Source organism: Miniopterus schreibersii (assembly GCF_964146895.1).
Source record: "Miniopterus schreibersii genome assembly, chromosome: 13".
NCBI classification, from domain to species: domain Eukaryota; kingdom Metazoa; phylum Chordata; class Mammalia; order Chiroptera; family Miniopteridae; genus Miniopterus; species Miniopterus schreibersii.
The window spans coordinates 39,344,708-39,357,814 of record NC_138113.1 but is presented as its reverse complement, the minus strand read 5'-3'; the positions used below and the strand labels follow the sequence as shown (position 1 = coordinate 39,357,814).

The window sequence follows — 13,107 nt, the reverse complement described above, 5'->3', positions numbered from 1 at the left end:
TTACCTCCTCCCCACTCCTAGCCTACTTCCAAGCCACTTGCAGTAAGTGATGTTTACATATGGCCTTGACCGAGCTGAAGGATTGGCCTGGCTTGGTTGATTCTATGGAGAAGCTAACTCTACTAGTCTGAGGTCCACACAGCAAAGCCCCTGCTGACCCTTGGCCCAGAGGATGGCAATTCTGGGGCCACCACAGGCCAGGGGAAGCTGAGATTGGACCAGTGGCCTCCATGGACCAGGAGGGGGCTTTTAACACCCAGTAGACTCTCCCAGAGCTGGCATTTGATTCCTGAATTTCCTAGCAGCCAGGTCTCCGCTCAGCTGGCTCACGGTGCTGAGAGCCTGGCCCCTGCAGATAGAGCCATTGTGTCTACCACTTTATCCTGGCCTTATCTTTCATATACTTCCCACCCCTCCTTTCCTCTGGAACTCTGGCAATGTCAAGTGTAGCTCTTTCCACAGAAACCTTGATGCCTCAACTCTATGTCAGCTGGAACAGGACTTCAGAGCGCCTCAGCTTGGCACAGCTTCTTTCGGCCTCAGAGCTCAGCCCTGGTAGAGCCTGTTGGTGATTCAGTGCCCAGGGAACTCCAGCTAGCCCGAGATACTTGCCCTGCTGCTCTGCCACCCCTGTACGGGGGCCTCGGCCAGCCAGCACAGGAGCAGCCTTGCGGAAGAGGAAGTTTGACTCAGTACCCAGCCCTTGGTCCAGGTCTTTGATAAGGCTTTAACTCTGCTGGAGATATGACTGTTGCCTCCTAGCAAAAGGGTATAGCATAGATCTGGGTGAACGGGTCAGTCCCCAGGTCTTCCTCCCCCAGAGGAGATGTCCCATGCATCCTGGTTAACTGATTGTTTGGTAGAGATATTTTGCCCCTAATGCTATTTGCATTATTGGCAGGGGTCCTCTCAGACCACCAGATCAGTAGACAGCATCATCCTGTAAGGCTTTTAAGTGGGTGGAGAGTTGGGGAGAGTGGAGAGGAGATGTGTGTTGTATCACCTTCTGGTCCTTAGAAACAGAAGTATCTCAACAAGGCAGCACCCACCTCCTCCTACAAGGGTCTTTGCGGCTTTTTAATTTAGTCATTTTTTTTGCACACTTTCCTGGAAGTCTATAAGAGCGCATCATCTTCTTTTACAACTGCATTTCTTCTCTGATGCCTGTGCATGTGGTGTCGGTCCTTGGCATTAATTAGGCCCATTCTAAAGAACTCAAAGTAAGAGAGAAAGATAGTAATCAGTTCTCCTAAATCAGAGATGGTGGGAAATGAGGTCTGGGCTGAGAGGGACGGGGAGACCCAGGTGAATGCCTGGAGTGGGCTGTACACCCTGGTGCTGACAGGCGTCAGGAGGTGAAAGGTGAGAATGCTACCTGCTGGAGTGGTCAGAAGGGTGTCGTGGAGGACATGGGGGTCAAGCTGGGCCCTGGAAGGCTGCATAGAAGTGAAGTTAGAGCAGCAGGAGGGTTTTCTAGGTGTGAAAGAATGAGTGTGTATTTAGGAGATCTGAGCCAGATACACACATTTGGGTGGAACGAAGGGCTTGAGGAGGGAGTATGGGACATTCGAGGAACACAAGTGAGTGTATTTTCTTTCAATTGTGACTCCTCATCTGTATTGTAAACCTGTGGCAAGTCTTGCCTTTGCCTGAAGAGCCCCTGGAGATGTAGTGCTCAGCGAACACTGGCTGGCCAACCTGCAGCTCCAAGCCATTAAGTGAGCTCTACACCCCTCAGCACTCCCTGTCTTCTCCTGCTTGAGGTCCCCAGGTGCAGATCTTCCTGTTTTTTCATAAAGTTTTCAGAAAAGCACATAAAATGAGTTAAGGATCTGAAAATAAAATGTTTCAGGGCTCATCTTATTGGTGATGAAACAACTCAGAATCACCTTGGCATGCGGTCCAGCAGACGCTCTCCAGGCTCAGAGAGATGACACTTGCCCACACCTCCATGGTCCTCTCTCCATGCTCGTGAGACTAGTTAGCATTATTGCCGAAACAGAAAATGCATTTTAACTCACCACCAACCTGAATGGTGGTGCAGCCAGACATTTATAATGGAGTTCAGTGTAAATAGTTTTCAAGAACTGGAAGGATTATTTTCCACGGGACAAGTACACTACAGACATTGTAAGAGAAGGAACTTTTAGTCCTTCACTCTCTCTCAGCTGCACCTAGAGCTGTGTCTGCCATGTAAAGGGTGCTCAGTGAGCACTTGTTGAATGAATGAGTGCCAGTTTCAAGTGTTCTTCATTTCCACTGAAGTCAAAATAAGAACCAGGTCTTAGAGCTTAGAGCTGTGGGGTCTAGGATAGACGTGAGGAAGGATTCCTGAGGATCGGCTGGTTTTTCCATTCCCCATGTGCACTCTCTCAATCTCAACCCCCTTCAACTCTGTGACCTTTTAGAGGAATTCAGTTCAAGGTATCAAAAACCTAACTAGGTGCAAGGCATTATCCCAGGTGTGAGGGTAGATATGAGTAAGGCACAGTTCCTGACCACACGAGAGGCAAAGACAGATAAGACGTGAAAACTTTTGAACTACAAGGCAGAATCAAATAAGAACTGCTCTGAAGAAAGGATTACTTCTCATATTTGAGTGAAGCTGTGAGAGGCAATTTGATTTCCATGGGTAGAGGGAAGGGCCTGCCAAGTTGAGAGATTAGCATAATACATATTCATGGTAACTCTCTATAATAGTAGCTACAATTTATGTGCCACTAACATACTACACATTTCTCATGTGTCCCCTTGTTTTATCTTTGCAACAACCCCATGCAGGAGATGGATAGCTTCATCTCTCTTTACAGTGAAGGAAACCAAGGCTCAGGCAGCTAAGCAAATACCTCACAGCTGAAAGGACTTGAGTCAGGTTCCTAGAGGTGTGAGTCCAAGGCACCGAGCTCCGAGTGAAGGCAAGTCATGTGCAGGGAAAGGGGGACAGCGCCTGACAGGAATGGTGGGAAGCGCAAGTGGAAATGGGGTTTAGGACCAGGTCCTGCACCTTAAATCTCTGCTCGGGACTTTGGACTGGGTTCTTTGACCCGGGGAGCCCAGGGGGAGTTTGGAGGAAAGGAGTGCTATGGTCCAGCAAGCGCTTCAGGCAGGTCCCCCTGGCAGCAGAAGCAAAGGTAAAAAAAAAGCTGTTGGCAAGAAAATCATTGAGACAAGTATTGTGATAGCCCAGGAGAGATGATGAGGCCTGAACTGGGGCAATGGCGGCAGGGATGCAGGGGCATGGGTGAGATGGACAATGTGGAGGCGGGATGTGTAGGAGGCCTTGACTTGGATACCAGGTGAAGGAGAGGGAGGGGTGGCTGATGGCTGTCGGGCCTTCAGCCCCGCCCAGAAGTGAAGAGGAGGAGGTGGAACAGGTCAGGGGATGAGACCAGATGAAGTTATTTTTGAACACATGGTTTGAGGTCCAGGCCTCTGGAGAGTGGTCAGGGTTGGAGATGGTGCTGGGGCGCAGAAGCAGAGGTGGTGTCTGTAGGAACGTGGAATCTCTGCTGCCTTTGGTACCCCATATTCATCTGCCTGGGCTGTGGCATGGAAGATTCCCATTCCCCCGACTTGGTGTACTCCATTTCATTTCAGTCAATCCTTGCAGAAGCTACGTAAGGAGGTGTCATCCTTATTTACGGGTGAGGTCACCGAGCTGAGCATGACTAGACAACATAGCCAGGGTCTCACAAGCAAACAGTGGCAGAGTCAGAATTTGAACCCAGGTCTAAGGGGTCCTTTCTTCTCTGCCATAACAGACCCTGAGTCAGAATTAGAAAGGTTGCAGTGTGGACACCTATCTGCTTATTTCTTCCACCTCCCTGACCCTAATGGTTTATTCTGAATACTTGGGCTTTTCCTACCCACAGATATATTGAGATGGACATGGAAAATACCTATGAGCATTCAGGTAGCACTGGCTCATTTTCCATGATGTCATAATCATGGGGTATTGCCTTAGCCTCATCATGTTGGATTTTGCTACCTATGGCCACCCCATTAGGAAGGGCAGCTGAGGTCCCCAAGATCACTGACCAAGTGCATTTCCTCACAGATGGTGAGCTTGCCAAATATATTGTCAAGCCAAAATCAAGACTGCACTATGCTCACTTCAGCAGCACATATACTAAATATCTCTGCCCCTGCAACCTTTCTTCCTAATCAGTTCTTCCCTTCATGGAAAACATAGAAATAGAACATAGTGCATTTTCAGGTTGAGGTTTAGGATTTCTTCCATCTTCTGATATTTGGTGTAAATGTCATGCTAGATTGAAAGACAACATTACCATAAACCGAGCATGCTCACTGAGAAACACACACAGCCTGATCCTCGTACAAGGCAAGGGGTCCACCTACAAAGTGTTGGAGGAGGCCAGTGGTCCTTGCTGGTGCTTGTGTTTTAGGTGGTTAAGGAAGATGGACAGCCCTGTATCTTCACAGATGCTTAGAATTTAGGGATTGGGCAGATCTCACCCATTGTCATTTAAAGATAACCCAAGAGTGAGAGAGGTGAAGTGACACCATTCATGGATGACCCTAGTCTCTGGGCTCCCCATTAGCTGTGTTCCCCATGTCACAGAACATACATTGGTTATATCCAGGGGAGAAGAGGTGGTGGTGGTCTTTTCTAGCATCTCCGTGTTCATTGGCGAGCAAAATCAAAGGGAGGCCAGCTGAGCCCTGTAGCATGAGCCTGCAGTGTCTGTCATGGGTGACCTTGGGGCAGTAACTTCATCCCCTGCACCTCTACTTTCTTACCTCTAAAATGGGAGCAGAGTAAGTCCAAAGTAGTAGGACTTACTTTGAGTATTGAATGAGATGGTGCAGGGCACATAGTAAGTACTCAAGCATATGTTGCTGCTATTATTAATAATGCCATCGGCCACAATCCTGTGACTGAACAATGTGAGGAGGGAGCTCAGGACACTAGTCAGGCTCCAATGGTCTTCTCTCCGCCACCTGCCACTGGCATAGAAACAGCTCCCTGGATAACTTGTCCTATGTCACAGCTGTGTTTGGGTGCAGGGGTGAGGACCTCACTTGTGTAGTTTGGAGCTAAAAGCTGTCCCCTCCCTGCATAGCTGGGTTTTTTTCTCCGTGCATCAGGACCTGCCACCTGAAACACAACACTAATCTTTTCAAATAATGTCTTGATAAGACTCTCTCCTTGGGTAGCAGGGTCCAACCTGTGTTTTGAAAGCAGTGTTCCAGATGCTGGGATGGCGAAAGAAAGAGCCCTCTGTCCAGGGAGCCCGTCTACCCAAGGTGACTCATTCCTGTGTCACATGTTTCTAAACTCTCCTTGCCATCCCCAGAGTTTTCCTAATCCCGCCTGGCCAGTTCCTCCACAAATTCCTCTGCAGCTTTGCCTGACATCAACTGAAGTGAGTGTCACTGGAGTCTGTGAGCAGGAGCAAATGTGAACTGTCACCTCCTTAAGAGAAACCATGGCCTCTCTGAGGGCTGGCCTCCCAGTGTGATGGTGGATGCTATGGCTGCTTTCGGCCACAGCACTTACAGATATTGTCACAGGGGCCAGGCTCATGGTCTCCTGGTCCTCCCAGCCTCCCTTCTGCCCCTACAACCTTTCTTCCTAATCCATTCTTACCCTGCAACCAGCATCTTCACCTGGCTATCAAAACCCTCTTGCATTTAAAAATACTGATAAAATCATACGACGTCACAGTTTCTGCTATTCAGTTAAAATCCTGCCATGTTTGCAGATAAAACTTCATGTTAGAACCTGTACCAGCAGGCCCCGGGTTCCATGTGACCAATTTAAACATATGTTCGTGTCCACACGGCTGCTCTATAGGTGTCCCCTATGGACTGAGTGCTGAGATGCGGGCTTCTCCCCTTCTAGGGACCACCCATCACTTTCTGAGTTCCTGACTCTGTCCCTCATGACTCCAAAGCATGGTAGGAGAGGAAGGGGGTGTCCTGGCTGGCCTGCAAACTCCCACATCCTTTCTGCCTCTCTCCTGCCTGACCCCTGCCCCCCTGCCTGAATTAGTTCTTTACCCTCATGCCTTTCCTCTGCTAAATCCAGGGCATCCTTCATCCAGAGGGCCCGCTGCAGCCTCCCCAAGTCTCCCTGACCCCAGGACCTTACCTTCACCCACTATGTAGAGAGCCTGGCTTAGGGGGCCCGAAAACAGACGAGAAGTATAGCTCTTGATTTTCCCAGTGGAGTGGGTAAGAGCCTGCAAGCAAACACTGGCTACCACAGAGGCCGGTGCTGGGCATGGTCCACTCTGCTGGGGTGACCGCACCAGAGCTGTGTCTACAGAGGAGACGGCCTCCAGGCTGATACGTGGGAGAGGATGGACGGTGTCCCATGCTGAAGGCACAGCCCAGGTCCCCATCCCGTGCATGAGCGAGTGTCTCCACAGAGGCTGGGGGTGGGCTCCCTGCTCTGTGGTCCAGGGGAGATGGGGGCCCAGCACCTCTCAACAGCATTTCCCATTGACACACCTGTGAATAGGTTTCGTGATGGCTCCATCGTTATGTGTACTCACAAGATGAATGGCCTCGCCTCTCTGGACATTCGTTTTGCTGGAAATTCTTTACTGTCTTTCTAACAGCTGACTTATCAGCACTGCAACCCTTGTCCTTCACGGAATGCAGGCCTGGGTTCCCACTCTACATGGTGGGAGCGATCAGCCTTTCATAAGGCTTTCCTTCCGTTGTATGTGGTTTTCCCCTCCTTTTTTTGAAGTCCATAATCCAGGGATTCCCCTCTTTGGAATTATTTAAACAGAAATGGGGTGCTGGCAGGAGCCTCTTAAAAGGATTCCTGCCCCAGAAGGAGGCTTTCTGGGTGGCCTGTGGCAGGCAAGGTCCAGCTTTGAAACTCAAGCTAGAGGAGCCTTTGGCTTCAGGCCACAAGCCTCCATCTGAACTGTACATTGTCTCCCTGGAGTCACTGGGTGTGGCAGCTGTCCCAGAGCTGTGCTGTCCCCACACAGGTGCTCCAGGGAAGGATTTCCTGTGTTTCTGATGAGCTTCAGAGCCTGCCAAGGCCACATGTTTCTGGAAGGTTTTCACAGAGCCCAGCTTTCCAAGCACAGCCAGGGGGGCCGGCAGTCTGAACACCTGGGCCTACGCAGATTGGCAGCCAGGGGTCTGGATGTTCTTGCCCCTCAGGAGGCCTTGCTCATAAAGGGGGAATTGGAGGCAATGGAAATTCCCAGGAGGCAACGGATGTGGCCTCTGGAGGAGAGGGATCGAGCTTCGCTGCTAGACCTGCTGAATCTGTTGTTTGGACTCTTCAACACCAGTGTGTCGTGACAGGCTGTGATCAGAAGGACTGTTGTGTGGTGTGGTACTTAAACACCGTCTTGGGCATAGGGGTTGGACAGATTTGAGTTCGAATGTGGCTGCAGGAGCTTGGGCACATTTCTTAACCTCTCTAAGCCTCAGCTTCCTCTTCTGTAAAACCACATGTTTCCACAGGTTGGACCAAAAGGCTGGAGGCTGGGAGGTGCCTATTACTGTGGGCTATTCTGAGGGCCCCATAAGACAACACATGTAAAAGTGCTGGGCCGGGAACTGGGACATGCCCACTAAGTGGTACCCACCCACCTGAGAAATGAAAGAAGTGACCTGGGGTTTTTGGTCTGGGGCCCTCTTAGGGAGCTCATCACCTAGTGCAAGTGAAGCAGAGGCCTCACCTTGCATCACAGCCTTGACTAAAGTTGTGCCTGAGTCAAGATTGCAGAGAGAAGCCCAGAGCATTAGATGCTGTTTTCCAGGGACATGACAGGGTATAGAAAGGAACTAGTCTTCTTGCATTTCTCAAATTATAAGTCAAAACTCAGTGTCTTTCATCGGTGCAACATGGTTGTTTTGCAGACTCTGATTAGTTCCCAAAACACCTTAGTGAAGCTCCCAGAGGAGGAGCAGAAGGGGCGAAGGAACATACCCCAAGGCTGAGGAAGCAGCCCTTCCACACGCCCTGGAGACTTAGTGATGGTCTCTGCTCTGTCCTGGCTGCAGTTGGACAATATTTGCTTTCTCTTGGTTTTGCTTAAGCAGAGGTCAACATGGAGCCCAGAAACTGGACTTTCGCTCACTTACGGGATATGGGCCCAGGGAGGGAAGTGGCAGGATAATTCATTCATTCAGGGACACTTTGTGACTGGCCAGTGGCACTTCTTGCAAAGAGGTATGCAAAGCGTCCCCGCATTGTTATGCTACTACAGTTCACTGACTGGCTTTGGCCCTGAGTGGTTTGTGGTGGTGCCAGCAAAGTCAGAGTGACAGGTCCCAGCTGATAGCGTGGAACCACGAAGACTTCTGGCTTTGGCAGGAAAGCCTCACTCTAACGCTTGGTGTGTGGATTACAAACTCAGCTTTTACATTTGTGCAGGGGAACCCTCAGAGTCTTGCTTCCAAAATTAGTATCTGTAAAGCAGCATGAAAGAATTGCACAGGGAAGACATGCTGATTTTACGCCTTTTCTCTCCTTGCCCCTGCCCCCTGCTCCAGCCCAAATAGCTTGTCCAGGACTCTGTAGGAGCCTTCGGGAAATCCAGGCCAGGCCTGCATGGCCTAAAGATTTTGCGGTGTTGCTCATTTCAGAGGCCTGAAGGAAAGTAGTGAGCATGACTGCTTTATCTGTTCCAAATATGTTTCTCCACTGAGAGTCAAGGCTTCTTTGTCTACACACTGAGTGAGAGGGGAACATGGCCCTCACATGCGCAGCGGGGTTTGCCCTGGTCCTGCACAGCAAAGGGGTCACAGCGAAGAACTGGGCTTGTTTTCAGCAAGACTTCATTCATCTGCCTTCTGGGCTAACCCCTCGGTGGCCCAGACTCTGCGTGGCCACTGTGACATCTTTTGCATTTCAGTTTTAGGAAGTCATTGTAACTCAGTTTGTGCTGATTGCATAACTCATAAGAGGTTCCTTTTTTATTGGAAATTTGCTACAGGGTTTCCAGAAACCTCTGCTGCTGTAATGTCCGGGCACCTAAGGTCATCCGTTGGCAGGGGCAGCCTCATGGGCGTGCGACTTGTGTAGCTGCAGAGTCTCACGCTCAGATGGGCCCTGAGGGTGGGGTTGATGCTGTGACTGCTGTCTTGAAATTCTTAATAGGTTTATCTTTAAAAATGTATCTTGTAAGTCTGGGATGATGGAGTGTGCACGGGGGCATGTGATCCCACCTGCTGCCACCTCCTGCCTCCCCTGGGTGGGACCTGGACACAAAAAAAGGTTAAGGTTAGGTGCATGCACCCCATGCATCTTGGGACAGGGCTTGGCGACAGCTGTCCCCATGCTGGGATGACAGCTCTACAGCATGTTCAGTGGGTGACTAGATAGGCATGAGCCTCTCCCAACCCCTGATTTAGGTACCTAGTACATCCTGGTGCAGAGGTTATAATGCCCTTTGGGATCAGCTGTCCTCCTCTGGTGGGGGCGCCTGGTCCCTGGAAAGAAGAAACACCTGTCTAGACTTTCCTGCCTCTAGCTGGGTTCATAGCTTCTGGCTGGGCTGGTGGGGAAACCAGGCAGCTGGTATCACTCAGGCCCCCTGTGCCTGTGAGGGGCTCCACTCACCTTGCAATTATCCTCATACTTCAGAGAGAGAAGTGACATGAACAACAATGTGAATGTACTTAACACCACTGAATTCTACACTTAAAATGGTTAAAATCATACATTTTATATATATTTATCTCAATAAAAATATTTATATGGTATTAAAAAAACAAAACAAAAAAAAACAAGAAACATCATGACAGGTGGAAAGAGAGACCATGAAAGAAAGGAGAAAGCTTTCTATTTAGTACCTTTAGTGGCACAGTGTTCCTGCTCTTTGAACAAAGGGTCCCGCATTTTCATTTTGTACCGAGCCCGCCAAATTATGTAGCCAAGCCTACTTGTGGCCACCTGGTAAAACTACCCAGGCTTTACCTTCCAGAGGCCTGCCCTCGAATCCTGAAAGCCATGTGCTGCTGAGCTGACTCTTACCTTTCTTCTTCCCTGTGCAGGTCTTCTGTTGGCTGTGTGTCAGGCCCTGGAGAACACAACATCCGCCTTGAGTGGTGAGTCCTGTCCCCTCAGCCCCTTGGCATGTGGAGGGTGGGGAGGGAGCAGACCTTGGCTAGTTTGTGGAGCCCAAGTTCTAAGCTTCCTTCTGGGGCTCCTGCCTGCTAAGCTCATGCCCAGCTGTGCCCTGGAAGCTCTCAGGCCTTCATCCCAGGGGCTAAGATCATGCTCCTGGGAGATCTTAACTGCAGACCTGAGGGAGCTACTTACCTGATCTCTCAGGGCTCACCCCCTCCCATCTCTCTGTTCAGACAGTCAGTGTGGGCAAGGGTGCTGGAAAAGAGAGGCTGCAGGACCCAAGAACTGAGACCTAGCTCATCTAATAATCCATCTAAAGAAGAGCCCAAATTCCTGAACCTTTGTCTGCCTCTGCCTGGTGACCTTTGTTTAGTTATTTTCTGGTTTATCTTTTGACATTTATAACCATATTTTCCTTGTTTCATTTTAAAGACCCTAGATGAACAGATTGAAAAATTTGGGAAATGGAGCAGGCAAACTGCTCACAGTCACAGTGCTACAGAAGCATCCCCGTTAGGCTTGCGCATTGCTTCTAGCCTTTGTCCAGTGCACTAAACTTTTTATTCAGTTAGCCATGGTGAGGAAACTATTTTGATTCCTGCTTTATAAACTTAAGGTTTGGAATTGTGCATTTTTCATGTTGCTAGAAAATCTTAAGTTTTATCCTTTTAAAATGTCATGATGGTCCATTAAAATCGACATGTGGCCTGGACAGTGTGGCTCAGCGATTGAGCATCGACCTATGTATGATTCAGGAGACTGAGGTTCGATTCCCAGTCAGGGCACATGCCCGGATTGCAGGATCGATCCTCAGCAGGAGGCGTGCAGGAGGCAGCCGATCAATGACTCTCTCTCATCACTGAGGTTTCTATCTCTCTCTCCCTCTCCCTTCTTCTCTCTGGAATCAATAAAAATATAAAACTATTTTTTAAAAATGGATATGTGGAATGGAATTCAGCATTCCCCATTGGATATTTATGTTGCCTTCGGTTTAAGGTACGATGCTACATCATTATGCCTAGAAGCTTTCTCCTTATTCTGGATACTTTCCTTGGGATATATCTCCAGGAGCAAAAATAAATATATTTATGACCCTTGGTACCAATTGCCAAATAGCTTTCCAAGTGAATTTGAGCTTTTACCCCAGCAATGCATGAGTCTGCCAGTTTCCCCCTTCGTTCCCTCACTGACACTGGGTATGCTCCCTCTGTTACTGCAGCAGCCCCCTGACCTGTCTGTGTCTCCCTAGTTACTTCAGTGCAGTGTCATTGTATGTGTATGTGTGTGTGTAGGGGGGTGTTACATATGTATTCATAACGTCTCTAACCAACCATACACTGTACTGGTACTTTGCTCTTCTCTGCCAGACCTTTCCCTCCAAACACCCTAGAGGTGATGCTGCAGCTCCCGTTGGGTACCACTGCTTCTGCAGCCCCACAGTCTCCCCTTGGAGCTGTTGTCCTTGATGCACTTGAACCCTTAAGGTGTCCAAGCCACTTGATGGTCCATGATGACGCAGGAGAAAATGCCTTTCTTCCTCTGTGTTACACTTTGTTGGAGCTAGGGGTGGAAGGGGGTCCAGGGTCTTTCAGAGTTTCCATAAAACAGTTCTTTCCATTTTAATTATCTCCCACGCCACAAAGGGCTCAAATGTGAACATATGGGGAGGGGAACAGCTTAGTGACTCCCCTATGCTGTTCTCATATTTGTCCTGACCCCCTTCCTAGGATCCATTTACCCACCAGGTGCATCCTTAGCCCCTCCTGGTCCTCATGGTAGGACCTGGTAGGTGAAAGTGTCACTTGCAGGTGACAGGTTGCAATGATGATAAATGCTGATGCTACCATCCATGGGGAGGGGGTACTCCTGGTTATTCTACCCCTCCTTCCAGTCACCATCCATTCACATAGACAAGAAAGGCCTAGGAGTGTTGTACCTAAGCCTGTTCCTTCAGGTGTGTCTCCTGCCAAGGTCCTTTAGGGTTCCCTAATCTCTCCTGGGCAAGACATGGGAAGACCTGCTATCCTTAAATGACTGTCCTTGTTGCAGTAGTGACAGCCTGTTTCATCTTTCCTTTATGGACTTGCTTCTGTGAGAATGTCTCTGATATGAGCAAGTCCCTGAAGTTCACTGTCCTCATTAGGGTATATGTTCTGGAAACCGTAGTTGTACGCCTCCCTCTAACAGACTGAGTGCCACCCTGTGGCCCAATATGGTGGGTGAGAGCAGGGGCAGTGCCACAACTTCTAGTGTCCAGGGGACTTTGAGGCCCTGGAGTTGTTGGTGGCCTGTGGATAAGGGAAGTAGGCTGCCCGTCTGGCCTCCCTAATGACCTATGTTTGATGGGTTACTGAGCTATGGTAATTGTGCCCCAAAAGGTTGATGGACCAGCTCTTTCCATTTTTACTTACTCTCTGTCCTGCCTCATTGGACCTAGGCATGAATTCAGAGAGGGCTGGGCTAAGAGCCAAGTCCAAAGTGTGACAACCATGTCATAGGCACCCCTCCAAAGGCTAGGGCTCTGAGGCTGAATCGGGCCTGTTTGCTTAACTGTCTCTTCCTTTAGGGTGACCTTCCTGTCTCCTAGTAGGGGTGGTGGCCTTAACAACCACCACCCCTACTCTGTCCTCACCAGATATGACTGAAATCCTGTGGCAGATGCCGCTTAAATGGGGTCCCATCCCTACCAACCATACTCACTACCCCAGCACTGGGCGGGGTGTGCATGCGCCCACTTCACTCTTGGTTAATTCAGTAAGTAAAACTATTAGATAATGTTTTCTAAGGAAATCTTCATACATAGAAAAGAAATAGTAATGAAACCAATCCCCGTGTCCATCACCCAGCTTCAACAGATAGCATCACTGCCATTTTTCTTTCATCTATTCTCCCACCTTTTTTATTTTTCCCTTTGCTGGGATATTTTAAAGCAAAGCCCACTTGTGGATATTACTTTTATCTAACAGATAAGGACTTTTAAGACCAAAGCCAGAGTCCATTACACCACAAAAGAAACAATGATTTATTTTTTTTGC

The 13,107-nt window shown here is 49.2% G+C and overlaps 1 protein-coding gene across 1 annotated transcript in view; it reads left to right on the top strand.

Moving 5' to 3' along the window:
- Nucleotides 1-13,107, top strand: part of TGFA (transforming growth factor alpha) — an 87,702-nt gene that overhangs the window by 20,737 nt on the left and 53,858 nt on the right. The window contains exon 2 of the mRNA XM_081156599.1: nt 9,997-10,050. Within this exon, the coding sequence (XP_081012725.1) occupies nt 9,997-10,050 (54 nt within the window). The remainder of the gene's footprint in view (nt 1-9,996; nt 10,051-13,107) is intronic.